At 54.9% G+C, this 27,953-nt stretch overlaps 1 protein-coding gene across 2 annotated transcripts; it reads right to left on the reverse strand.

The window, feature by feature from the left end:
- Positions 1-856: 856 nt before the first annotated feature.
- RAB40C (RAB40C, member RAS oncogene family) lies at positions 857-27,570 on the reverse strand. Of its 2 annotated transcripts, XM_058570474.1 has the most exons (6): positions 27,306-27,562; positions 10,009-10,069; positions 9,414-9,474; positions 4,476-4,553; positions 3,909-4,131; positions 2,503-2,850 (listed from the first exon to the last, which is right to left on the reverse strand). In XM_058570474.1, exons 1-6 carry the CDS (start codon positions 27,445-27,447, stop codon positions 2,570-2,572), a joined length of 846 nt encoding a protein of 281 aa, XP_058426457.1. In that variant the 5' UTR covers positions 27,448-27,562; the 3' UTR covers positions 2,503-2,569. The 2 variants fall into 2 exon arrangements, with proteins under 2 accessions (XP_058426456.1, XP_058426457.1); XM_058570473.1 differs by lacking the exons at positions 3,909-4,131; positions 9,414-9,474 and having other exon boundaries at positions 857-2,850; positions 27,306-27,570.
- Positions 27,571-27,953: the final 383 nt, after the last annotated feature.

Genomic DNA, 27,953 nt, shown 5'->3' on the forward strand with positions numbered 1-27,953 from the left:
TCCCAGGGGTCTGGGGTCCCAGGAGAGGCTGCTTCCATCCAGGAGACTGGATGGAAAAGTTCCATGACCTCCGTCTGACCTTCTGACCTGGGAGGCAGAATAATAAGAGCTTGGCCTGGTCAGAATGAGACCAAGAGACGCCCCAGGTGGAAGGACACCATTGGTCCCTTGCTTGACGAGGGGACTGCAGGGATGGGGGTCCGCTGGGCCAGACTTTGGACAGGCTTATAGCCAGAGGCCGTGGTCCCTGAGTGTGCGGGCCACGTTCAGAGCAATCGCCTCCCCCTGCCCAGCTGACCTTCAGGGCACCGGCCATACTCCTGGGCCGAGCCCCACACACCCCGTCAGCAGGTGGCTTTCCTGCTGAGGGTGTTGACCCCAGGGCCTGGGTCCTCGAGGCTGTGGTGAGCTGTGGCGGATGGTCCACCCTCGGTCATCTGATGAGTCCATGGCTCCATACCCACCACCCTCTCAGGCAGCAGAGTGAACTCGGCAGTTAGGCCCTGCCCGGATGGTCAACGAGGGCCCAGGTGTGCCCGGTTCCGGCCCTCAGGGGCGGTGGGGAGCATGTGGTCCTGCCAGCCTTCTGTTGTGCTACATCACAGGGAGGGACAGACTGAGGAGGGCCACCCATCTGGCCCACTGAGAAACGCATCCTGGCCTGTAACTGGAGTAGCCACTGCAGCCTCACTCAGTCCTCAGCCAGGACGTCAGCACTGGTCAGCGAGGTCAGCCGTTGAGGGACGGACTGGCCAAACAAAGCAGTACTGGACCTATTGTGGCAGAGCACCGACCCACCCTCCTCTTGGCCAGTTAAAACCAGAGACTTGAATTCACATAAAATGTCGTCTGTAGGTCACGGCTAAATTACATTTACTGTACAAAGAAACCACATCTGTCCAAAATGAGCCCAGGAATAGTGCGAGTGTCAGACAGCAGCGAAGGGTAGTGTTGATATGGTGAACGGGGGACCATCCGCGTCCTCAAAACAAAGTCTGTGTGATTTGGTTCAAAGTCCAAAGAAAAGGGCCTTGTTGGCAGGACGGGATGGGTGGGTCCTCCTCTGCCCAATCCTGCCAGTGGCCAGGCCTCAGCCAGGGTCCCTGGTGCCCCTGCTCCCATGAGCTGGCCGCAGCCCCCTCCCCACCTTGCCTCCCAGAACAGCAGGCATGGGGCTGCCCCAGGGGACACCCACCACAGAACAGTCCCAGAGCGAGGGGGGTCACAGGCCCAGGGAGGGGCCCCAGGGGCAGGAGGTAGAGTTGAGCACCAGTGTGACCAGTGGCTGCATCACCAGGCAAGTGGGCAGAAGGAGGCCAGGCCCCAGCTCGAGGCTGACCAGTGGGTCCTCCAGGGGGGCATCCACCACCGTGGCCGCTCCAGGAGGCGTCACTGAGAAACTGGTCAGGATGGTTTTGGTGATGTATGATCTCACGGAGGGGCAACGCCGGGCAAGGAACAGCTGCGGGGTCACACCCAAAGTCAGGGAACTGAAGCTGGCGAGAGCGGGGTCCACATGCCCCAGGAGGCAAGTGGGTGGCAGACTCAGTCTGGACCTGCAGAGTGCCTGGTGGCCCTGTGATCATTTAACGTCTACAAACAGCTCTGCATCTTCAAATCGGAGACACTGAGTCAGTTTCATGTAGCAACAGATGTAAACATAACCAAACAGACAGGATCACGGAGGGAAGGTTGTTGGCCCCCATGTGTGGAGGGAGGGAGCCAGGGACTGACATGTGGGGCACACCCACTTCCCCCTCTCTGAGAAATGTCATTGCTCCACTTGGGAACCTGTGAGTTGCCCCTGGCTCGCAGCCCGTGGCTCCGAGACATGCAGAGATGTCGTCCAGCAAGGCCGGTGGGAGCCAGGAAGTTGCAGCCACACCATGCAGACTGCCGAAGCCCACATCCTCACTGCTGCCCAGCCTGTGGTGGGCACACTAACCACCGTACTCAGAAAGGCTGGCACTGGTAGCTGGGGGTCCGAGATTGCCGGCCAGAGGTTCCAAGTGTCCCCAATGGCCCCTGCACAGCCCACACCCCCATGTGAAGTGTACATGAATTCAAAGATTCAAGCCTTGATGGCAGATTCCTTCCCATCTTTGCCTCAAATCCTCTCCCTCTCCAAATGTCCCCAAGCTTGTCCCCACAGCTGATGTGGGCTCAGCACATGGCTGCATTGAGGCTTCCCTGCCAGCCCTTTAAAAATGTACAAAAGGGGTGAACGTCTTCTATATAAATAAGGAAGGTGGACTGGGCCTCCTGGGGCCCCAGGGACAGGCCTTCAAGGCTGGCCCGGGCAGAGCCACCTCCTGGGTGCTTCTAGCTGTACTGTGGGGTCCCAGGCTTGTCCAAGATGCCTGCAGCACCAGGAGTGCGGCCCTCCACTGTCCTGGGCAGCACGTCTGCAGAGACCACCAGCCCACTGGGTACACCCCTACGCTTCCCAGGAGGGACTGTGTGGCCAAAGTCTTCCCTGCACACAGCACCAGGCCTAGCGCCCAGCTAGGAGCGTTCTCCAAGTGTGAGCCCCCCAGAGTGCATCTGATGGGGGTGCCCGGCCTGCCTGCTAGGAGATCTTGCAGTTGCTCCTCGAGCAGTTCTGGGGCGGGCTCTGGGGGGGGCGGATGGACTTGGACCTCTTGAGACTGTTGCCCTTGCTGCCACTGCCCCCTGCCCCGCTGGCCAGCGAGTAGGAGCGCCCGTGCATCATGACGGCATTCATGCCGTTGGCCATCGAGAAGGACTTGAGGTGGCTCTTGATGGTGACAGGCAGCGGGAGCTTGTCGATGAGGTGCACAGGGGTGCAGGAGACGATGGCCCGGCAGCAGAGGTCCTGCAGGCTGAACACTGCGGGAGGGGTCAGATGACAAGGGTCAGACCATGGGGGCGAGGGGAGGAAAGGGAGGAGGGTCAGACAGCGGAAGGGCAGGGACGGTGAGGCATAGGGAGATCTCGGAGCCTAGGCCCCAAGGAGGGAGACACTGAGAAGTGAGTGGTCATCTCAATGGCACAAGTGACACCCGGTGGGGAGCGGGGGGGTCTGCAAAGCTCCCAGGGCTCCCGGGACCTGGACACTGGGCACCGCCAGAGGCAGCCACTGGGGGGCGCCCTGCTCCTGCCTTCTCCCTAGAGCCGCCCACCGAAGTGCCCTGTGGGACCCCACTTCTGAGGGCTCAGCCAGCTCTGCCCCAGCACCTGAAGCTTCCAGCCACCCTGGCCTCCTCTGGCAGCTCTGGCGGGACCCAGCCCCGAGGGACTGGGGCGGGGGGGGACACAGCCAGGTTCTTCATGGCTCAGCTCCAGGAAGGGGAGGCTTGGAAGCCATGCCCCTGCTTGCTCTGGGACACGTCAGAGTCCACAGCGCTGGCCCCCAACACAAGGGCATCATTGGGGGGTAATGCACGGTCCCCTCTTTTTTTTAATTTAATTTTATTTATTTATTTATTTTTCCCCCAAAGCCCCAGTAGATAGTTGTATGTCATAGTTGCACATCCTTCCAGTTGCTGTATGTGGGACGTGGCCTCAGCGTGGCCGGAGAAGCGGTGCGTCGGTGCGCGCCCGGGATCTGAACCCGGGCCGCCAGCAGTGGAGCGCATGCACTTAACCGCTAAGCCACGGGGCCGGCCCACACGGTCCCCTCTTATAACACCAGGACCCCAAACAAAGCAGATGCAGAGCACAAGCCAGTTCAACCACAACGCATCGCGGAAGCAGTAGAAACCTTGCTGGCCTGATAACTCGGGGAGACTGGACCCTGGGAGGGACTGCGGCTCTCTAGGGGGCACCCCGAGGCTCTTCAGAGGCTGCTTTTGCTTCCCCACTCACTATCCTCTGCAGCACCTCACGGCCTCAGGGGCCTGCCTGGGCCTCGTGCCCTTGTCAGCCCTGCCTGGCCTGAGCCTCACCTCGGTTAGGCCTCCAGATCTTTTCCATGCCGTGCCGCATGAGCACGATGCGGGACAGCTCAGTGAAGGACTCGATGACGTTGAAGTTGCATAGCGGGCTGACCTCGAAGAAAGTCATGCAGTTCTTCTCCGCGTAGGCACGCGCCTGCTCTGTCGGGACTTGCCGCTTGAAGGCCAGGTGCAGCCGGTTCCCAACCAGGATCCGGGGGACCCCGGGCGCATGCTTGAGGGGCATAGGACTCAGCAGAGGCATGACCACCAGACGCCACCCCGCTCTTGGTGCTGTCCCCCCCTCTCCCCGAGTGGGCGGGGCCCTCACTGTTGATTCTGTGATGGGGTGGGGCCAGACCAGAAGGCAGAGCACAGACCCTTGAGGCATGGCCCCTTGGGACAAGAGGCCCGGGACCTCGAATGCCACAGCAGTCAGTGCACAAGAGGACACACAGAGCTGGGGCAATGGGAGGGGCAGCAAATGGGGGCCGAAGAGGCTCCCTGAGGGGGATGGGAGCACATGCGCCCTGGGAAGGGGGTGACCTTGGAAGGGGGTGTCCACAGGCGCACACCTACCTCGTCAATCTCCTTGATCCACCGGTCGATGCCGTCGAAGGACCAGCGGTTGGTGATGTCGTACACCAGGAGGATCCCCTGCAAGGGAGACGCGTACTGTGCGAGGCTGAGGGGACACTCGGATGGAAAACGTCTTACTCCCAGCACGGAGCCCCGGTGCAGCCTCACACTGCTCCCTCCCAGCACAGGGAGGGCCAGGGACACTCAGCACCAGCCAGACAGCTTTCAGGAGGATTGTACGGGTTCCTTAACACATGGCACTGTGAAAATGCACTGTGAGGCTCCCTGTCCCTCTGGCAGGAGCACTGCATGCAGGACTTGGCTAACTCTGCCCCCGTTTTCTCCCTGTGGCCAGGCCTGCGAGGCTCTGGATGCCCTCCATATGGGGTGGTGCCAATGCCATCTGACAGTTGGGGATCTCATGCACTCAATGCTGTCCCCTCCCTCCACTTGGAGACATTGCTGGGACAGAACTGGCATTTTTTTCAACTTCTTTCCTCCAAGCACATTGTAAGCATTACGTTTAAAAGTCACTTGAGCTAAGACAGGCGCATGCGGGTCTACGGTGCGGGGTAGGCCCTGAGGACAATCCTGGCAGGCAGATGTGGGGTGGCATCCCCAAAACTCTATCCAGCAGTGCACTCTGCCCAGGGGCACCCGGGGGGAGTTGAGTAGAGGGGTTTCTGGGTTTTCCAACCCAAGCTTGCAGAGTAGGATGTCAGTTGCTCCAGCAGCTGCGTGTGCAGCCCCACAAGCTGGGCAGAGGATTTGCTATGAGGACTTTCCCGTCACATCCCTTAGAGATCAATTACTTGGAGCTCAGCTCTGGGCTGTCTCCATCTGCTCGGCTCTCCTTGTCGTCCTTGCCCTAAATATCTCAGCGGTGACCTGTCATGAGCCTCAGGAAGGCGACTCCACTGATGGAGCACAGCCCCCAGGCCCACTGCTCATCTCTGGCCCTACACTCCACTCTGAAGCAGGCTCAGGAGCCAGAACTCATCCAAGAGCAGGACTCACAGCCTCCCCATCCCACCACGTCTTTATTCAGCCCGAATTCTGGAAGACTTCAGTGTAGCCCTTGGGTCCTGTTAAGACAAAGGTGAAAATTACTTTAACCCTTGCCTGGTGGCTCCTGCTCTCTGGATGGAAAGCCTCTCACAGACTAGGGTAGAGCTGCCTGCCGCCCCAGGAGGGCCACTCACTCGGGAGGCACAGCCAGGTCTGAAGGGAACTCCTCCAAGGTGGCCAATGGAGACCCACTTGAACTTGAGGAGCAGAAACCAGCTTGGTGGGCAACAGAGTCAGACTGAAAAGAAATGACTGTGTGGCTATGAGTTCATCCTGTTGCCTGGGCACAGGGAACAAAGCCCTGTCACTTGGTATCGGGGGGGCGCAGTGCCAGCGGCCCTCCAACTTGGGAATCCCCCTTCTATGACATAACGGAGGATATGTCCAAAGACCAGCACTCATGGATGTTCATCACAGCATTGTTCATAAAACAAAAAACTGGAAACAAACTAAACATGCAATCCCCAGAACTGCTGAGCACTTCAAGGGGCAGACATAGCACGCAGATGATGGATGAACGGACGCACACTGCAGGGCATACATGCTGATGACTGGCAGATATACAGTCAATTGTGAGGGGAGAAACACTGATCCCAAACCTTACGTGCAGTGCAAATTAAAAAAAAACAAAAAACAAATATAAACATACAACACACCACACAGAAGAGGTTTCCGTGGACTTAGGTACACATGTCCAAAGGCTGGGTGGGGGACTTAGCTTCCTGCCTATGCTTCAATGTGTAACGCTGAAAAGCTCCAACAGGCAAGCAGAGCCTATCTCTTGAGCTCAGGCTTCAACTACACCCCGAGGCAGCCTGGGAGCCTGTGGTTGTCCCTCCCGGCCATCGCCACCCTTTGCCAGGCACTGCCTTTCCAGGGCTGCCCAAGTCTGACGGGTCGGGGTCATGACAGATGAGACCCACCCACCCAGCAGTCACAGGGAGGAAAGGTGGTCCTAGTCTGTGTACCATCAGGGGCTGTGCAGAGCCACCCTGCTGCAAAATCAGGTCAGCGCTTACTCTGGAAACTGCCTTCACCTCTTCACTGCCATACCCCAGGCAGGATAAAACGGAACAGGGCGAAGAAACACCATCTAGACGAGAGGAGCTGAGGCGAGCTTCGCGGCTTGGAGCCCGGCTACCCCTACCCAGGCCGGAGATCTGCAACTGGCTCCTCCAGACCACCAACGACAAGAACATCCAGAATTAACAAAGCAAAAGCAACAAGAAATACACAACCAACGGGGCTGGATGTCTTGGAGAGAACATGGACGTGGTAACACCGTGCTGGCTTCCTCCAAGTGTCTCATCTGGCCAATGCCCAGGCCTGCTAGCTGAACAGCAAGGACAGCCTGCGGTCTGTTCTTGCTCACCCTCAGAGCAAGCGGAACAGCTGAGCCTGTTGGGTTTCACCTCTCAGCGCCTTTCTCAAACTTTCCCAATCGCCTTTATTCTCATAACCCAGGTAACTCCCCCCATATCTCTTCCTTTTCTTCTTTATTACAAAAGTAGTATGTGTTTGGGGCTGGCCCAGTGGCGCAAGCGGTTAAGTGCGTGCACTCCGCTGCAGCGGCCGGGCGTTTGCCGGTTCGGATCCCGGGCATGCACTGATGCACTGCTTGGCAAGCCATGCTGTGGCGGCGTCCCATATAAAGCAGAGGAAGATGGGCACGGACGTTAGCCCAGGGCCAGTCTTCCTCAGCAAAGAAAAGAGGAGGATTGGCAGATGTTAGCACAGGGCTGATCTCACAAAATAAAAAAAATAAACAAACAGTATGTGTTTATTGTAGAAAAATTAAGAACTATTCAACAGCAAAAGGAAGACGAGACAACTCTTCAGTCACCCTAGTGTCCAGAGACAGCAGACACTACCATTTGGAACACAGCCCTCCCATCGTCCTCGTGTGTATAAAATCACAGATGCAGTCCCTTCTTTCAAGAGGACCTGTGGACACACTCCTCTGCACCTGAGCTCTTCCTGCATGTCATACGAAGGACACCAGGTTCTGCAGGCAGTTCCTAGTACCTAACCTCCTCCCTGTGCTGATGTGGGGTGCTGACAGACACCCCAATGTTGCAGTCCACACCCTGTGGTCTGTCAGTCCCTCTGATTATTTAGGACCAGCTGCTCCAGGTAAATTGCTAGGTCAGGCACCACCTCTGTGGCCCCCAACACCGGGCAAACATTGGGGAGCAGAGCCACAGGCAGGCAGCACCACCAAGCTAGCGGCTCGAGGCACGTACCTCTGCAGAAGCCCCCAGGATAGGAGCTGCCAAGGCCAGCCTGGGGGTCCCACACCCACCCTCAGCAGAAAGCGGACACCGGCCACATTCAGTGTCCCCCCCGCCCCTCACCACGTCTGAGAGGCTCCCACTCAGAAAAGGCTTGGGCCAGGTGTTCCCATCACCACCTGTCGCAGATTTCTCTCACCGCCAGTCTCCCCTGGTCTCCAAAGGCAAAGAGATCAGCAAGAGTGGAGGGGTGCCTGGCACCTGCTGCCATCATCAATCCCTGCTCTCGAAGCAACAAGCATGCCCCTACTCCTGCTGAGTGCAGACTTCCTGGAGCCTATGCCCCACACAGCCCAAGGGCCTCCTCCCTGCACCAGTGTGTGCGGCTCCCAGTGGAGGACCCTGCAGGGGCGCTGGGCAGGGCTGGCCTCGAGGGTCTCCTCGGCAATTCCAGAAGCCTGGGGGGTCATGGCCCATCCTGCGTCACAGACAGGACTGGTCTTGCGTCCAGACCCCTCACTTGACGAAGCAGTGAGAGTCTATAGCTGGTCTGTTCTCCCACCTACTTCTCCTCTCTCCTTCCAGCCTTGAATCATACACAGATCCAGCTAGCACGCAAGCATGCCGGGGGGAGCCCAGAGGACAGAGAGGGACAGGCGAGTTCCCGTGCCCCTGCACACCCTCCCCGCAAGCCTCCATGCCCCTGCACGCCCCCCCACGGTGCCTCTTCGCCTCTGCACACCCTCCCAGCATGCTTCCACACCCCTGCACACCCTCCAGCATGCCTCTACACTCCTGCACACTGCCCAAGGTGCCCCCACACCCTTGCACGGCCTCCCAGCATGCCCCTGCATGCCCCCAGATTGCCCCCGCGTCCATGCGCACACCCCCAACTCGGGTGCTTTTCCATGGCAGCCATGGGAAAGCCCTTTCTCCTGCTCTCTGCTGTCTCCAAGGACCTGTGGCAGGCTCTCCTGCAGCAGCCCCGCGCTCAATCCCTGCAGTCCTATCAGTAACCCAGCTGTGCCCACCTGGGGAGCCCCCCACCCTGAGACGGACCTGGTTGCCCCGGCAGCCTCCTCACTCAGCACGTGGAGGTCCTGGATGACAGGGAAATCACCTTTGGTTCCTAGTGAACCAACTGACCGAGGGGCGTCCCCACAGTACGGGTTCCCAGCACATCTCCCGAGGTACTTCTGGGCAGTGAGAGCCACAGAAGCCCACAGGGACACAAAGCAGGACCGTGGAGCCCTGGCCCCCTCTGATGGCCGAGGCCCCTGACATTCAAATATCAAAACTTCCTTAGCAGAGCCGGCCCAGTGGCATAGTGGTTAAGTGCGTGTGCTCCGCTTCAGCGGCCCGGGGTTCGCAGGTTCGGATCATAGGCGCACGTTGACGCACTGCTTGTCAAGCCATGCTGTGGCGGCGTCCCATATAAAGCGGAGGAAGATGGGCACAGACGTTAGCCCAGGGCCAGTCCTCCTCAGCAAAAAGAGGAAGATTGGCATAGGATGTTAGCTCAGGGCTAATCCTCCTCACAAAAAGAAAAAAAGAAAACACAAAAAAAACTTCCTTAGAAAGGAGAGGAGGAGAGAGTTGTCCCTCTGGAGAACAGCACCGGCACTGTCACTGGTCTTACCTGGGCGCCCCTGGAGTAGGACCTGAAGATGGTGCAGAACCTGCCCTGGCCCGACGTGTCCCTGAAACACAGGGGGATCAGGGGAATACGGCCCATGGGACCTCGGTGGGCACAGCGCAATCCCTGCGAGCCGCCCGGCCCCCCACTCCACGGCTCACCCTGGTCCACCTGGCGGGTGGACCTGGGCATCCCGCGAGACTGCCCTGCCAGGCTGGGAAAACCCAAACCTGTGGGAATCTGCATCTCACCTCTGAAGTTCCAGAAAACGCTCCTTAATGTGTAGCCCAGTAAAGGGCAAGGAGAGAGGAGCTGTGGCCACCGTGGAAACAAGTCTTTATGGGCAAAAGAGAGCTGGGTTCTATCAGAACCAATAGCCCTGGACCTTTTAGTTTCTGCACAACGGAGCAAATCCATTCCACGTTTACACAGGCCCTGTTTAAAAAGCTATTCCAACTGAAATGTAAACAGGGTGCCTTCCTGTTTCTCAAAGGATTCTTGACTTACTTCATTTAGCTTCCGCGGCCCCAAGCAATAACTCTGAAGTGTTCTACCTCCCACCCCCAGGCACCTCGGCTCCAGACAGCCCTTGACTCACCAGAGCTCCAGCTTGACCCGCCGGCCGTCCAGCAGGATGGTAGTCGTCTTGTAGTCGATCCCTGCAAGGAAGCAGAGGGCAGCTGAAGGTGACGCCTGGGGACGAGCCCGCCAGGACCCACCTCACCGGGGCTCAGTCTCAGTCTCAGCAGCCAAGTGGAGTCGGGCAGAGGCCGCCCTCGTGTCATCCCAGAGGGCATGGGTGGGCACTGATGGCACTGGCCAAAGGGCAGGCAGCAAGGGAGTGGAGTCCAGCCCGCCCGTGGGAGGACAGCTCATCTCTGCACTGACCTACTTCATGCAGATCTTAAAGTTGAACTCTCAAAGGCTAATGGTATTTCCGAGTTCTTGGGTTCACCGTAGCCCCCAGGCGCTGACAACTGGAGCGTGCTCGGAGCATTATGAAGGGTAAAATAATTTCTAAAACGCCATTTCTCTGGAGAGCTCTCTGGAGAACCTATGCTTCCCAAATCTCTCGTTTTTATTTTTTCGTACTTTTACGGGGGGAAAAGTCAGTCCAAGAGAAGTTGGTAGGAGCAGGGACAGTGCTGGGCAGTTACCCTACATGTAAGATCTTCAATTGGTTTATGGGCCATCTGGAAACTTCCTAAAAGCTCAGTCTTTCCTCCTCCTCTCTTAAGCCTTAAAAATGCCATCAGTTTCTTGGCTTTTTATAACACTTGCTCCAAGAGGGCTTGGAAATGGTCACTGTAAATGTAGGTGTCACTCTCACACAGTGCGTGTGTGTGCAAGCCGACCTCAGAACGTCTGCACAGCGCACACTCCCTCAGGCCGCAGCGCCTCCCCCGCTGTCCTTCTGCCTGGCCATCTCCTAACCACGTCTCGAAACCTGGCTCCCATGCATCAAAGGACACCCAACAGAATGAAAATGCAACCCACAAAATGGGAGAAAGTATCTTCTAATAAGCAACTGATATCCAGAATGTATAAAGAAATCCTACAACTCAACAACAAAAAAACAATTAAAAAATGGGCAAGAGATTTGAACAGGTATTTCTCCAAAGAAGATATACAAACGACCATAAGCACATGAAAAAGTGTTCAACATCAATAATCATCAGGGAAATGCAAATCAAATCACGAGATACCCCCTCACACCCATTAGATGGTTATTATCAAAAATCACAAAATATCAAGTGTTGGCGAGTATGTGGAGAAATCGGAACGCTTGTGCACTGTTGGTGGGAATGTAAAACGGTTCTGCCACTGTGGAAGACAGTCTGGCAGTTCCTCAAAGAATTAAACACAGAATTACCATATGCTCCAGAAATTCCACTTCCTGGTTTACACCTAAAAGAAGTGAAAGCAGGGAATCGAACAAGTACATATTTGCACATCCAGGTTCACAGCAGCATTGTTCACAATAGTTAAAAGGTGGAAACCCAAGTGTCCACTGATGGATGGACAAATAAGCAAAATATGGTCTACACATACAATGGACTATTATTCAGCCTTAAAAAGGAAGGAAATCCTGACACCTGCTACAACGTGGATGAACCTTGAGGACATGAGGCTCAGTGAAATAAGCCAGACACAAAAGCACAGTGTATGATTCCACTCATAGGAGGTCCCCAGAGGAGTCAGATTCAGAGACACAGAGAGTGGGAGGGTAGGGGCACCGGGGGCTGGGAGAGGGGGCTGGGGAGTGAGTGTTTAATGCGGACAGAGTTTCAGTTTTACAAGATGAGGAGCTCTGGAGATGGATGGTGGGGATGGTTGCACAACACTGAATGTGCTTAATGCCACTGAGCTGTTCATCTAAAAATAGTTAAAACAGTAAATTTTATGTTATGTGTATTTTATCACAATTTTTTTTAAGAAGTCACAGAAGGGCCAGCCCCGTGGCTTAGTGGTTAAGTGCGCGCGCTCCACTGCTGGCGGCCCAGGTTCGGATCCCAGGTGCGCGCCGACGCACCGCTTCTCCAGCCATGCTGAGGCCGCGTCCCACATGCAGCAACTAGAAGGATGTGCAGCTATGACATACAACTATCCACTGGGGCTTTGGGGGGCAAAATAAATAAATAAAAAGTTAAAAAAAAAAAAAAGAAGTCACAGAAGATTCTTTTGTACATATTCTCAAGCCAAGAAATACTCTTCAGGAACAAACACAATCAGGCCTGTCTCCACCGTCCTTCCTCTGCATTTGCCCTTCCTCCAGCTCTCGTCCACTGATAACCTGCTTCTTCGGGTAGAAGCTCCTGGAATTCTCTGTCAAACAGGAAGCACAGATCTGGCGCAGGACTCGCCTCCTTCCAGTCCTGGCTCTACGCTCCAGTGAGACGAACCCCGTGAGGATACTGCTGGAAACAGTGATTTCCAGGAAGGCTGTGGATGCGGACGCCCATCCTCTAGGCAACGTCACCTCCAAGTAGCGGATTGCCCAGCAGGCTTGGGTCACGGGTCTGGACACTGACTGCTTCAGGGTCGCCCCCAAGGCCGGCCCCCACAAAAAGAGCAGCCCTGACACTGAGCCACCCTGAGGTGGCAGTGTGGTCCAAGGGCCCAGCTGAGAGCTGCGGGGAGACCAGGAAGGGCCCAGGAGAAGATGGGGCACAGAGAGCCGTGCTTCTCAGCAGCGCCCTGCCAGACTTTCTCCCATAACCAGCATCAGGAGCGCTGAGCGTAGCTGGGCACCTCACTGACCCATCTGCCCGAGTTCCACCCCACTCCTGATGACAGGACTTGAACTTCAGTCAGCTTCAGAAAGGACAACCAGTCCCCAGTCTCCAGCAGCTCCGTGGGACAGGCACTCAGAGCTGAGGGTCCACTCTCCTCCTGACCCCTCCTGCTGCACAACCCACAGAGCTGGGTCAGGGGGCTCCCCAGACAATAGGGTAGTCAGGGAATGCTGCAGAGGAGAACTGGAGATGGATGACTGAACAGCATCACCACTGAAATGATCCAGACTCACAGACACGGGCTGTGCTCTCGGAGCGCAACCTGCTGAGTCTTGCCCAGGAGACTTCTTGGCTGCGGCCTCTGGGGACAGGTAGCTGCCCACAGCCTGGCACCAGCACGGGCAGCCCTAGGAAGGCTGAGTGGCCCGTGTGAGGGGACTAAGGAAAGTGGGTGGCAGATCCCTACCGCAGACAGCGGGGTCCAGCTGAGGTCGGCCTAGGAGACGGCCGGGCAGGAAACGCCAAGGGATCCAGACGGGGGCGGCAAGCCCTAGGTTGACACCGTCACTTGGATATCAAGAAATCTCAAATATATTCTTCGTGCTCACTCTGCCTGTCACCTCTACCTCCCAAATCTAGATAAAAACTTACGGTGTGCTCTATAAATTCATAAAAAAGATAGACATATCAAGTCCAAAGAGAGCGGCTACCTGTAGAGAGCAGAATCTCCTGGCTGCGCACAAGGATGGGTGTCAGCCAAACTTCACTACTGACTCAGCTCTGACCGTTCTCAGGTCTTAGGATTTGCTGCTGGAGAATTTCAATCACCCCTGGGCCTCCCCCACTTCACTCCAACAGTGTTTAAATATTGAGCAGTTCTTTGAAACGAATGATGACCAGAGGTTTCATTTAAATATTTAACACCTCGTACAGCACAGGCATGACCCTTCAGAACAGAAATCTGCTACCGGGAGCCAGGACAGCTGCCTGTGCGCACACAGGGACAACCAGGCCTCTCAAGGGCTGGGCCGCCGCATCCAGCACACATGCTCAACGCACAAGGTGGCAGAAGCAGCTCACACACAGGCAGGGGTCACACGATGTGACTGGGTCTCAGGCCCTAGGACTGCGGACACTCCCTAGATGGACACAGAACTCAGGGAGGCCACCAGGAGCCAGTGGCAGGTGACCAGAGGCTCCCAGAGGAGATGGGGGCCACTCTCCTTTCTTTCTCTGAAAGTTTTTAGGGCATTTTATTTGCCCAGTGTTCTGGGGGGTCTTTTATACTCTCTGTGCTGGGATCCTAGGGGTCCTTTCGGTCCCCAGTTCACCCCTCCACCCGCATGGCTCCGCTGTCCCACACCCTGGCCTCCCATTAGCCAGGGAGTGACCTCTGGGCTAATGGCCAGTTTTCTCAGCTTTTTCCCCATCTCTGTCTTTGTGTTCCATTTTCTGGGAGATGTCCTCAACTCTATCTTCCAGCCCTTCTCTGATCTTTTAAAAAAATTCTGCTATTTTCAATTTAATTTCTAAAAGCGCTTTCTGGTCCTCTGAATGTTCTTTTCTAATAGCATCCTGTCCTTAGTTCTCGGATGTGGTATCTCTTTATATCTCAGACATTAATTATAAGATGAAGGTTCTCAGATGTCTTTCCTCACATTGTGGCAGCCTTTGGCTGTCCATTCACCCCTCAGAGACCCTAGGAAGTTGCGGGAAGTTATGGGTGACTCTCCGTGAACTAGGGCTCACGATGGAGCCGCTGGGGTGCACGGTGGTCACTTCTCTTGAACTGATGACTGTTCCAGCAAAGACCTGTCTGCTGCCTCAGGGCTCCTATCTCGGCACTAGAGGCAGGGGCAGTCAGGGTGTCCCCATGTGGAATGGACCTGTGCTCGGCCCTCCACCATGCCCAATTCTCTCAGACAGTAGACCTCCTGTGTCCCTGCTGGGAGTCACCCAGCCATTCAGCCCCCAACCTGATATCAGCCAGTCCTCTCTGCACTGAGTTCAGAGGGGCCCAGGGTCGCAGGGTGCGGGGTCCAGAGCCACGGGGTCCCTGCCAGCCCCTCACAGCCCAGGCTTCAGCTCCTTGTACTCAGCGTGACAGTGGCACCACCTCCCACTGTCGACCCCGCTCACCTGACTACTCACACTAGTTTTTAGGAATGTCTTTTCTATTGTTTCAGCGGAGTTTCTGAAGGGAGTGCCAAGTCACTTGACACAAATTACTTTGTAAATTTCTACTATACACCAGGCATTGTTTCGGGAGCTAAAGGGGCTCATGTTGCTGCCCAGCTGTCCCGTACCTGCACCCAGACCAGGAGCTACAGCGGGTCACCACAAGGAGATGTCTGGAATCTGTGGGGACATTTTTTGTTGTCACAAGCTCAGGAAGCATAGGCCAGAGACTCCAGGTGAACTGCCAGGCACGTGACCTTCTGCACCACAGGGAATTGTCCTGAGTCCCACGGACGCTCCAGTGCCCGGCCAGGTGTCCATAGAGGTGAAGCACCTGTGGCTCTCGCTCTGTCCTGCACAACGTGTGTGCCCCACCCTCACCAGGATTTGCAGCGATGGCACCACCATGTGAGAAAATTACATCACCCATAGTAACACCTGCACCAGGTACACTTTTACTGTCACCTCCTCAGTGTCTAGTACAACTGTACCGAAGTACTGACAAATGACTTTACGACACATAGCACCCCTTCTCTTTCTCCTTTATCTCACAGATAAATGGACATGGACATATGTATGTCTTAGTTCAGAGTGTAGGTAGAATAGATTATCTATAGATTTCACTCCTTTCAGAACAGCAAAGGGGACATTGCAAAGCACTGGTCCAGAAGAGCCTGATGTGCCAAGGGTGGTGCATGCTGATGGCCTCCTGATACCACGTCCCCACGTCACTGGCCTGGCGTCCTGGCCCTTGAGAAGAGCCGAGGCAGGGAGGAGCTAGGCACAGAGCAGCTGGCCGGCTCTGGGAGAATGCTGATGGAGGCTGGAGGAGCAGGAACATTATCATCACCTAGCTGCTAACTCTGCCGCCCTTCAAAGAGGTATTTCATAGCACAGATTCAGAGAAAGGAGGTGGAGGAAGAATTGTAAACAAAGGTCATTAAAGGGGCCAGCCCCATGGCCGAGTGCTTATTATTTATTTATTTATTTATTTTTTTGTGAGGAAGAGCAGCCCTGAGCCAACATCCATGCCAATCCTCCACTTTTTGCTGAGGATGATCGGCCCCGAGCTAACATTTATTGCCAATCCTCTTCCTTTTTTTGTTCCCCCAAAGCCCCAGTAGATAGTTGTATGTCATAGCTGCACATCCTTCTAGTTGCTGTATGTGGGACGCCACCTCAGCATGGCCAGACAAGCGGTGTGTCGGTGCGCACCCGGGATCCGAACCCAGGTCACCAGTAGCAGAGCGCGCGCACTTAACCACTAAGCCACGGGGCCGGCCCCTGGCCGAGTGCTTAAAGTTCTGCGTGGTCTGCTTCGGTGGCCCGGGTTCATGGGCTCGTATCCTGGACACAGACCTACTCCACTCATCAGCCATGCTCTGGAGGCATCCCACGGACAAAACAGAGGAAGACCGGCACAGATGTTAGCTCAGGGCTATAATCTTCCTCAAGCAAAAAAAAAAGAACTGAATTCTGCCAACAACTCAATGAGCAAGGAAAGAGATGTCCCCTAGGGCCTGTGGAAAGGAACACAGCCCGCCAACACTTTGACTGTTGACATGTGACCTACAGAGCTGTAAGATAATGTGTTACAGCAATAAGAGGAAAGGAATATCAAGGTGTAAAAGCAACTAAAGGCTATTTACTGCAGCATTATTTTTTATCATAAATAAACTAGATACAAACTAAAACTCCATCCCCTGGGGAACGGTTAAACAACAGAAGGTGATCCACAGGATGGAATGCTATATGGCTGTTCTAAAGAAACAGGCATCTGCCCACCAGCATGGCTAAAATGAAAGCAGGACGTGGAGCAGACAGAACTCTCATACCCTCCTGACGGGACAGAAGCTGTTTAACTGCTTTGGAAAACTGTTTGGCGGTATCTACTAAGGCTGAACATATGCATACCTTACAACCCAGCAACCCCACTCCCCAACAGAAGTGGGCACATATATTCACCAAAAACCTGTATGAGAATTTTCATAGGAGCACTGTTCAGAATAACCCGAACATGCAAACTATCCAGAAGCCCACCTGCAGAAGAAGAGATGAACGCACTGCCATACTCACAAATGGAATGTCACACAACACAGAGAAGGAACAGACTACAACCACACACATCAACACGGCTGAACCTCAGAAAAGGGAGAAAGAAAGAGCCAGACACACAAGAGTACACACAGTGTGACTCCATTCACAGAAAAACTCTAGAAATGCAAACTCGTCTGTCACATAAAATCAGCGGTTGCCAGGTCTGGGGGCAGAGGGGGTGGTCTGTAGAGAGCGTGAGGACTGAGTGTGGCGATGGCATCTCAGGTGTGCACTCCTGTCAACACTCACTGAACTGCAAACTTGAAATGGATACAGGTTTTTGGTACATAAATTATACCTCAGTAAAGTTGACTGAAAGGAATGTAGAGCAACCAGAACTCTCAGGCTTTGCTGGTGGGAATTTGAGATGACAGCATGGTTTAAGGACACTTACCCGTGTGACCCAGCAACCCCACTCCTCGAGACACGTCCACATGAGGACATGGTGTTGCGAGTGTGTTTCATGCCACTGAATCACACACTTACAAATGGCCAACATGATAAATAAAAAAGGCCAACACGATAATAAGTGTTTTATGCCACTGAATCACACACTTACAAATGGCCAACATTTAAATTTTTTTTTTGTGAGGAAGATCAACCCTGAGCTAACATCCGATGCCAATCATCCTGTTTTTTTGCTGAGGAAGATTCGCCCTGGGCTAACATCCATGCCCATCTTCCTCCACTTTATATGGGACACCGCCACAGCATGGCTTGACAAGCAGTGCGTCGGTGTGCGCCCAGGATCCGAACCTGCGAACCCCTGGCTGCCAAAATGGAGCGTGCGAACTTAACCGCTATGCCACTGGGCCGGCCCCTAAATAAGCGTATTTTATACCACAAAAATAAATTTTAAAAAAAATTTAAAGGATTTGTACAAGAATGTTCATAGCAGCATTATTCACAATAGCCAAAATCAGGAAATAACCAAAACTGTATGGATAGGTAAATGGATAAACAAATTGGGGTATATTTGTGCAAAGGAATGCTGCTCAGGAACAAAAAGGAATAAAGTAGTACGTGTGACACAGATAAATTTCACACACATCACGTGGAGTGAACAGACCAAAGACAAAGAAGGCCACATTGTGTGCTTCAGTTCACAGGAAGTTCTGGAGAGGGAAAAGTAACCTCAGGTGACAGGAAGCAGACCAGTGGGGCTAGGGCCGGGGATCGACTTCCAAGGGCCACGAGAGAACTTCTGGGGAGGTGAAAGTGTTCCTTATCTTGATTAGGGCAGTGGTTACAGAGGCATGTACACTTGTCAAAACTCAACAAACGGTACACTTAAAATGGGTACATTTTATTGCATGTAAATTATATCTCAATAAAATTTGTTTTTAAAAAAAAGTCAACCCCTGGGGATTGACCTGCTTAGAGTTTAGATCAGCAGGCCTTTCAATGACAAGGGGCTGAATTACCCTATGAGACGAGTCTGAATACAGCTCAGAGCCGGATGTGAATGTCTGTCCCCAGCGTGCTGACCATACGGATGTTCTGGGAACAAGGATGATCTGCTGGTCCCCAGTGCCTGCTCTTCTGCAGCCGGGGTCTGCCACCACAGGGCATGTGCAAGCCTGTCACTTTGGAGAGAAGGCAGGAGGCTGCCTGGTGAAGGTTGGAAAAGGAAGCAGAAGTTACCCAGTAAATTTCAAAATGCTCCTCTACACTGGTACGCCGGCTTTCAGGAGGACCTCTACGGTAGATTGTGGACTGGTTTCCTGTGAAAGAAGAGCTTTTCCTTAAGGCCTTAAAAACCACACCAGACCAAACCAAAGCAAATCTCTCTGCTTTCCATAAAGAGCAAGCACACTCTGCATGCAAAACCTAGTGAAATATGGAACATGAAAAAACACCCCAAAATTACTCATAACCCCAAAACTCAGAGATAGCCTGTTACTGTTTTCGTGTATTTCACTCCACAATTCTCTCATTTTACATATATTTATATACCATATAATTAGACATACTTCTTTTTCCTCTTAACAAGATATCAGAGATTTCCTTATATCACTGAATATTCATTAACTATTCCTCCACACCAGCAGTTTTAAAGGCTGTATAATACGTCACCCTATGAAGATACCATATTTCCACAGCTGAACTCTGAGGCTGTTTCAGGTTTTTCATTTGTATTAAAAAAACAGCCTTGCTTTTCTCTAGTTGTGTCCCTGCTATTCCGCAGGATAAATTCCTAATTACTTGTCAAAGGGGAAGACTTTCTAAGGCTCCGGACACATGGTGCTGAGTCTCTGAGCGAGAGCACAACACGCACGCCCCCCACGGGCACTGTCGGTGCGGCATCTACCAGACTTCCTCTGCGACGAACTCACAGGCGAGCGTTCCATCCCATGTAATTTTAAGGTTAAACATCTTTCCATGTATTTTTCATCAGAATCTCTTTTCTGAGGACTCTGTGTGGCCTTGGCCAAGTGACTTAAATGAGGAAAATACTCCCAATAATGATACCACCACCAAGTTGTTCCCACTCATCAAGGGATCTGGTCATTGCTAATCTGGACCCAAATCAAATCACTGCCAGCCCCAGCGACCAAGAAAGCTGTGTGTGAGCTTGTGCACAGTGTGCGCGTGCACCCAGGATGACAGCAACAGCCTCTGCTCACTGATGAGGGACTCCACCTGCCACACTGCACCTGAGATCTGTGCTCAGGGACACACTCCCTCCCCCTCCAGACCGCGTCTGTAAGAAAATCAGATTCAGCTCCTGACACCTTCCAGTGGTTTGAGGACCCCCAACATCAGACCCAGGAAGAGAGAAGACCAAACAATGGGAAATAGCAATCAATACAAAATAATCAGGTAAGACTTGGAGGTGCGCTGAATGAGCGCTACGCTAATCAGCACCAGGCCCAGAGGGTTTTGGGGGCGGATGGCCAACGCCGGTACCCAGGCAGGGTGGATGGTGGGTAGAGGTCCCACTTCCTCCCCAGCAATTTTCAGACCTAAACACAGTTCCTTGGCACTCTGTTAGATGTTACTGTGTTCCTTCAGTCACTCAAGGCTGTGCAAAGTGTCTTAAGTCCCAAAATTGTCACTTAACCTATGACCAATCCCCCCAGCAAGGTGTCACACAGACCTGATTAGCAGGCACTTACCCTACTGCGGCCCAGATGACAGACAACTGCTGCCCAGGAAGGTCCACGCTGGCGACAACCTAGCTTATGACCCAGCTTACAACCCCAAGAACCACTACATGGAACGCAGGCCCACCTCAGCCACAGTACTGCCACCCAACCTGGGAACGAAAGCAGTGTGTTCTGACCCATCCTGGTGGCTTTCTGAGCTCACAAACACGTGTTTATCACCTGGCCAAGATCTCTGTCCAGGGTTGACATTAACTCACTTGCCCAGAAATCTGGCACCTGGCTGCCTGCACTTTGACACTTTTCAAAATCTGTCAAGTGTCTGCCCATTTCCAGTACTCGGGCTTTCTTCCATTCTCTGTTCTTCCTTAAAGATGCTGGGACATCTTCTCTCGGGATGGGGACATCCCTCTTTTGGGATGGGGACATCCCTCTCTCAGGATGGGGACGTCCTCTCTCAGGATGTTTCAGGATGGGGACATCTATTTCTCAGGATGGGGACATCCTCTCTCGGGATGGGGACATCTCTCAGGATGGGGATGTCTCTCTCTCAGGATGGGGATTTCTCTCTCTCAGCATGGGGACATCTCTCAGGATGAGGATGTCTCTCTCTCAGGATGGGGACATCTCTCAAGATGGGGACGTTCTCTCTCAGGATGGAGACATTTATTTCTCAGGATGGGGACATCTCTCAGGATGGGGACGTCTCTCTCTCGGGATGGGGACGTCTCTCTCTCAGGATGGGGACGTCTCTCTGTAGAGATGGGGGTGTCTCTCTCTCAGGATGGGGACATCTCTCGGGATGGGGATGTCTCTCTCTCAGGATGGAAACATCTCTCAAGATGGGGACGTCCTTCTCTCGGGATGGAGACATCTCTCAGGATGGAGATGTCTCTCTCAGGACAGGGACATCTCTCTCTTGGGATGTCTCAGGAAGGAAACATCTCTCAAGATGGGGACATCCTTCTCTCGGGACGGGGACGTCCTCTCTCAGGATGCTGGCCTCCTGACACCATGCCCTTTGCACTCCTTCTTGGTTAGACCTTGATTGGACCATTCCTCACCTTCCTTTCCTCCTCGCAACCTTAAAGGCCCGTCTTTCCAAGCACCCCCATCCTGCATGAATCGCTTCCCTCTTATGCATCCTAGCCAAAGGGCTGTACCCCTCTGCTACGTGAATCCTCAGCGCCTTGAAGGGCTGAAGCTCGTGGTCATGCCCCACTGTCTCACTCATGTCCTTGGGTCCCCAGCACCACCATCAGTGCTGGGTTTACCCGGTCACCTCTGTCTCCCATCTCTTCTCTATCCTCTGAAGGAAACATGTCATAGTCAACGAAGTACTCACTATCCTGATCCTGGCAGAAGAGAATCGTGCACTGTGGACATCAGAGTTTGCTTGTTACTAGCTCAACAGGAGCGTGATCATAACGAGAAAACCTCAGCTACTAACCTATGCTCAAAGTTCAAGTTCAGTTGATACACTTGCATTTACTCATTCCCACTTTCCCATCTTATGGATGACCCCACACACCCGGTCTTGGCTCTGCCGGCCCCTCTCCTGGTCTGTCACCAGCACTCACAGTCCCAACATCCACCCGAGAGCCCAGGGCAGTAAATCCAGCCCCACAAGCCATCTTTCTTCCCTTCTCACATTCCTTCCACAGCTTGCTCCAAGCCAGGGTGCTGGATGCTGAGACCTTCCCTGCTTTCTCCAAATGCCTGACAAACGACACCCTGACTGATGTGGCCTTGGGCCCTACAACACCCTGTTGAGAGGTGTGTCACCCACACTAGGTGCTGCCCACTCCCCAGGCCTGGCTCCGACTCCACCCCCTTCTCCTCCTCCTCACTGGCTGCAGGGACCCGGACAAGGTAGGTGGACAGCTTTTCAGGGAGCAGCAACTTCACACCTTGCCAATTACAATTCAAATAGAACAGGAGGCAAAAGTGCCCATAGGACCCTTCCCACCTATGTCCCGGCTCCCTGCCAGAGTTTCCTTCCTGAAGCATGGTTCTATTTAGTGCATCATCCAAGCCACAAACACTCTTGCTGATGAGAACAACGACAGTATGTGTACACAGCAAGACATAGCAATGTCACCTCGACTGCACAACCCTGCCAGAGAGAGTCAGCTCTGCACATTGCTCTGTTATCTGCTTGAGCTTACGGCAAGTGCTAAAGATTAAGGAAAAAACTTAAAATTGAAAATATTCTACCTACTCAACTGTTTTCTGAAAATTTAGGAAAGGCCACACCAGTCCAAATTACAAATCAGCCTAATTAGCACAATCTGAAGCAGATATTGAAACCTGTCCCTTCCAGCCTACCATCCTCTCAGGTACGGGTGGGTTGATCTTTACACCACACACAGAGCAGGTGCCTCTGACAAAGGGGTAGACAAGAGGAATCCTACCACATGCACAGACAGGTCTAAGTGTAGCCCTTTGTGGCCTTCTGGAAACTGGTGGCTTGCTGCCCTGGTTAGCAGCTGACCCGGGGAGCTCTCAGGGCTCTGCTTTGCTGAGCAGCCAGGAAGAAGGCAGGCAGGGCAGGAGCAGTGCAGTGAAGGGAGAACAAATGGGCCTCTGACTGGTCCCAGGCCCCAGAGCAGAGGGAGGAGGCAGCCCTGCAACGGGGGACAGAGGTGCCAGGAGAGCGAGAAAGTGTAGGGAGGAAAGAAAGAGGAGTGCAGTCTGGGATGCACTGAGAACATGTGAGCAAAACACACGGGAAGCGCTAGAGGAGAGGATCGTGGTCATCAGAAAGAGGAGACATGGGGCCGGCTCCGTGGCGTAGCGGTTAAGGGCGCGCGCTCTGCTGCTGGCGGCCCGGGTTCAGATCCCGGGTGTGCACCAACACACCGCTTGTCAGGCCATGCTGTGGTGGCATCCCATATAAAGTGGAGGAAGATGGGCATGGATGTTAGCCCAGGGCCAGTCTTCCTCAGCAAAAAAAGAGAAAGATAGGCATGGATGTTAGCTCAGGGCTGATCTTCCTCACAAAAAGAAAAAAAGAAAGAGGAGCCAGGCCCGGGGCGGGGGTGGGGGGTGGGGGTGCGAGGGTGCATGGTAAGAAAAGGGTCATCCCCGCCAACCATAGTGCCAGGCTCCCAGTGGATCCACTCTGATTGAGGAAGGATGGAGAAAAAGCCTCAACCAGGAGCTCAGTGACAGCCACGCAGCCCAGGCCCAGGAGAAGGGGGTCAGGCAGCCAGCATCTAGAAAGACAGTGGGTGCCAGGCCCGTGCTGCCCGTGACAGCTGCAGGCTCTCGGCCTGTCTGAGCCTGGGTTCCTCATCTGTAAAACAGGATGATGACGGTCCCTCCGTCACAGGGTGGCAGTGAAGACCAGAGAAGGAGCAGAGCAGAGGAGGAGCTCAGCACCAAGACAGGCACACATCACACTCGGGGCCAACTCCCCACCTCAGAACCTGGTATCTGACAGAGAAAAGGCAAACCCCAATAATCACCCAGAAAATGAGTGAAATCCAGACATAAGTGCCCAACCAAGTACCAAGTACAGAGGAAGAGAAGGGACGGCAAGGGGTTGCATGGTGACCGAGTGACCAATACCACGTGACCTCCAGCACAGGAGTGCTGGCACAGGCTGCTTGTTCATTTAAAACACACATTCAGTTAGTACCTCCTGTGTGCAGGTCTCATGCTAGCACTGGGGACAGAACAACAGACAGGACACCAGGGGTGCACAATCCAGAGACACATCCTGACTCGAGAAAACAGCAAGGGGAGCGGCTGAAGATGCAGTTTCCCCTGGGTTTGGACTGAGGACAGAAAACAACTTCCAGCCAGGTGAGAAGACACATTTGTCCAGTGGAAAATGACAGAGGTGGGGCCACGGTACGCTCCAGCCTGGCCGCTGGGTTGCTGACAGACGCCGTGGCCCACGCTCTGCCATGTGGCGGGTGCAGGCACACAGTGTCCTCCTCCGGTGGCCATAACAGGCATCATTTGGTCCCACAAACATAGAAATAACCAGCAGGCCCCAGTCGTTAGTTCACTGCAGAACTCGATGCTTGCCCAGCTTTGTCCACAGCCATCACAATTGCCTCGCTCCTCCCACCCATCGGACCTCCTTCCTCCCCTCCCCGTCACACCCTGGACTCAAAGGACACGAGTGTCCTGTACGCTCAGCAACACGGACCCCCAGAGTAGCAGACAGATAGAGATGGAGTTATGCCAACGCTCAAGTCTTCTAGAACGTGGGCACATCGACTTCAATGTGCTATCCCATCGGCCCCCAACCCTCACGTGAAGATTTGTGGGAACCGAGACACAGAGGACGTAGCTGCATTGATCGAGGATGTTCACTACCCTCAGTAGAACCGGAACAGGCCTGTGCACGCAGCAGGACGCCTCCCGGGCTCTGAGGTGCACCCAGCTTGCTGCCTCAGGGCCAACACGGACCCATCACCCCAGGGACCCACCGCCCCAGAGCAGAGGCAGATCTGGCGGTGCACTCAGGAGTAGAAGCTGCTCATAAAACACTCGCAGCTCCTTCCTGCCAACTCTTACAACCGAGACTCCTTGCTGCTTATGCTCTGGAGCATAATTCCCCAGTGGACGGCCTGGGTGGAATCTCTACGCAAAGTGACCCTCTCCTCTGTCCCAAGGAGAGCACAGACCCCTGCCCTCAAACTACTATGTAATAATATGCCATGTATTCAGAAGAAAAGGAAATCACACTTCTTGAGAGGAAAGTTTCCAGATCTACAGAGGCCTACAAACACAGCGTGCATCAGCATTACCAGACGCTGAGAGCCCGCTGTGGGCTCCCACAGGTGTCAGCACCTTGTCATATATGGCTCGTCACTACTTCAGGTGCTGGCGCTAGAAAAGACCATTTTGATGACTCACATGTTTGTGAAGCTGGAGAGAGTGACATGCACTCACATACCTGTCTGAGGAACAAGCTAGACAAGACTTCAACACAGGTAAGCAATCTGGTTGGCCCAAAGAAAGAGGTTTAGTTACAAGCCCTTCACCGGGTGGGGACCTCCCTGCCACCATGGGTCACCTGCTCCTGGTCAGAGGAACCATGCAAGCTTAGGCCGAAAACAAGAAGCCTGGAAACATGCTGAGGACTTTTAACAATAAAGAACAAAAAGAAATATGTGTACATCCTTTGTAAGAAAATCAGAAATCACAAACTCCTCAATATTACAACTCTTTCAAGTGACAAATTCACATGATGTCGCATCCTGAGAACCAACCGTTCCAGAGCTTCCAAAACCCCCAACAGTCCCCCTTAGGAAGACATCAGAGAAGCAAAAAGAAGTACTCTCAAATCCACCAACTTCACTCTGATAAACAGCACTGGCCCCCAGGGTCAGTGAGCTGACGCCCTGACCACAAAGACCCACTCCCCATGTTGTGCACATCTACCTCAAGGACCCCTAGACACAGGGGCCTGGCGCATGAGGCCTCAGGAGGCCTGTAGGGACCCATGAGTGTGCCCTGGCCCTAAAAGCACATGGAGGCTTTCTGAGTGGATTTGCCTCACCATTTCTGGCAGACGGTCCTCCCACTGGACCAGTTCACTGTGAGTCTCTAACATCACCATCTCGGGCAGGTCTCCATGTTTTACTCAATACCGGCCCTGCTTCAGTCAACTTGTCATAGGAAGTGTGGCAATGCACCGCAACCTGACAGAGAGGACAGGAGGTAGATCCTATCTCTCCAGCTAGGGGCTCTGGGTTCCCTGAGCACTTGCTGCACCCAGCTGGAGTACCTGACGGTGAGGGTGAACTGACTCTCAGAAGCGCAATTCAACATCCCGATGAAGCCCAATCCTCCTCACGCTCTTGTCACACTCTTCCTAACACGCACCGCGAGCCTCCCAGGCGCAGGGCTCCAGGAAGCAACAGTACCACTGGAAAAGCACCTCAACCACCCACTGTCTGAGTTAGAAGGGACACCTCTGACAGTCACTGCCAAGTATCCACTCAGGTGGCAGTGACCAGGGAAGGGCCCTGCTAGAGCCCCAACACAGACCCTCCCTGTCACAGCCCTGGTGGGCCTCACACTTTTCCTCCCTCACCTAAAAACGAACCCAGGGCTCCTCCCTTCTCCCCCTTTGAGCTGTCTCCTTTAGGCTGGGGCTGAGAGCACGTGCTTTGGGAGGTGGCACAGCACGAGTCTGGCAGAGATGCCTACTGCTGAAGTTGTTCCAGCAGAAGGGTGTTCAGCCAGTCCAGGTAATCCAACAACCTTGACAAGTCCTAAAACGAAAAAGTCGGAAAAGCATCGTCCACACTCTCAGGCGCCCACAGGCAAGCAATTTAGCAAACAGCAAGTACTCAGAGCAGTCAGACAGGACTGACGAGAGCCCAAGGAACAAAGCAACAAGAGACGTGGAGAGCGAGGGCTTGAAAAAGTAAAATTAGTTACAGAAGACAGCACTTGCAGATGCAAGACAGTTCCTAAGAGACTGGCCGCTGACCAGCTGTGAGCAGCGTCCCTGGCTCTAAAGAAACAGCGGGTGTGGCCTCGGACGGGGCCCCCAGTGCAGAGGAGTACTGGCCACACTGCTTCACTGGCCGCGTTAAACGTGTAAATTGAGGCAAGCGCAGAGAAGTTGTTAGCGATGTGTATCTGGTGTGAATTTTGCCCACGCAACCAGAAATCCTAAAAGAACGTTTAACAACGTCGCGCATAGGGCGTTTTCTTCCGGCACAAGGTGTTGAGCCTGGAGCACTGAGGACACGCCCCGGGGGAACAGCCTGCCTCGGAGGACCCCCATTCGTGCGCACGCCGCTCGGTCGCGAGAACACCCGGCCATGCCCGGCGCAGCGTGTCACAGGTTCCCCCCGGACCCCGCACACCGCCGCCCCTCAGGCACACCCTCCTCGGCTGCGACAACCCTGTCTTCCCACGGCGCCGGGCCGGACGGCAGGTCGCGGCCAGCAGGCTGCCCTGGCTGGCCCGCAGCGAGAGCCCTCCTTCCGAGGGCCCACGGCGCAGTCCCGGCCTCCACAGGGCCGGCCCTAAGGGCCTCCCGCGGACACTCGAGGGCCGCGCTGCCGGCGGGCAGGGCCTCCATCAGGTCGCACGCCGTGGGAAGAGGACGGACTGCAGACCCCGGGCCGCTCCCAGCCGGGCGGCTCAGTCCACCGCGGCGACGGGACGAGCGCGGGGCGGCTCCGGCGGCGGTCCAGCCCCGGGGCAGCGGCCGCTGTCGCAGTCCCCACCGCGGGCCTGCCGCAACAGGAGGCGCCTCGAGCCAGTTCCCCTGGGGACGGCGGGCCCCCGGGCCTTACCGTTGCTGTAGGCGTACGGGGACTCGGCCGCGCCATCCTGCAGGCTCTCCAGGATCTCGCCCTTGCCCACGTCGCTGTCGCCCACCAGCAGGAACTTGAGCAGGTAGTCGTAGCTCTTGACCGGGCTGCCCTGCGTCCCCATCCTCCTCACGCGCGCGCACGCCGCGCCCGCATGCCCCCGGCGCCGCGAGCACGGCCACAGGCTGCGCCCGATCTGCGGGACGGGCGGGGGCCGGTCAGCGGGGCCGGTCAGTGAGGGCCCGCCGCCTCGACCCCCCAGCCCGGACCGCCGCACGACCGCCGCCCGATCGCCCCCGACGCCGCGCGGAGACGCGCCCGCCACTCGCACCTGCTCTGCCGCCACCCTCCTCACCTCAGCGCCGCCGCCGCCCCGCCGCTTCCCGCACGGCGCCGCGCAGCCCCGCCGCCCCGCCCCCGGGCCGCGCACCGCCATTGGCCCCCGCCGCCCGCCCGCCCCAGCCCATTGGCCCAGATGCACGTCCGTCACGGCCACCCCGCCCCCGCCGTTTCCCACACAGCGCCGCGAAGGCTCCGGTCGCCCCGCCCCATCACCGCCTCCACGCCGTCGCCATTGGTCCCCCCCCGCCCCCCCCTTTCCCGCGGCCATTGGTCCCTGCGCACGTCCGT

Source organism: Diceros bicornis, chromosome 26 (assembly GCF_020826845.1).
Source record: "Diceros bicornis minor isolate mBicDic1 chromosome 26, mDicBic1.mat.cur, whole genome shotgun sequence".
Taxonomy (NCBI): domain Eukaryota; kingdom Metazoa; phylum Chordata; class Mammalia; order Perissodactyla; family Rhinocerotidae; genus Diceros; species Diceros bicornis.

What these genes read in the sequence shown, in the direction of transcription:
- RAB40C (XM_058570473.1), bottom strand. Translation starts at nt 27,447, where the DNA reads ATGGGGACGCAGGGCAGCCCGGTCAAGAGCTACGACTACCTGCTCAAG. An exon ending in CGGGTCAAGCTGGAGCTCTG is followed by an intron (nt 4,554 to 10,008) that starts GTGAGTCAAGGG and finishes TCTCCCTTGCAG; the next exon opens with GGGATCCTCCTGGTGTACGA. An exon ending in GGATCAAGGAGATTGACGAG is followed by an intron (nt 2,851 to 4,475) that starts GTAGGTGTGCGC and finishes CCCCTCCCGCAG; the next exon opens with TGTTCAGCCTGCAGGACCTC.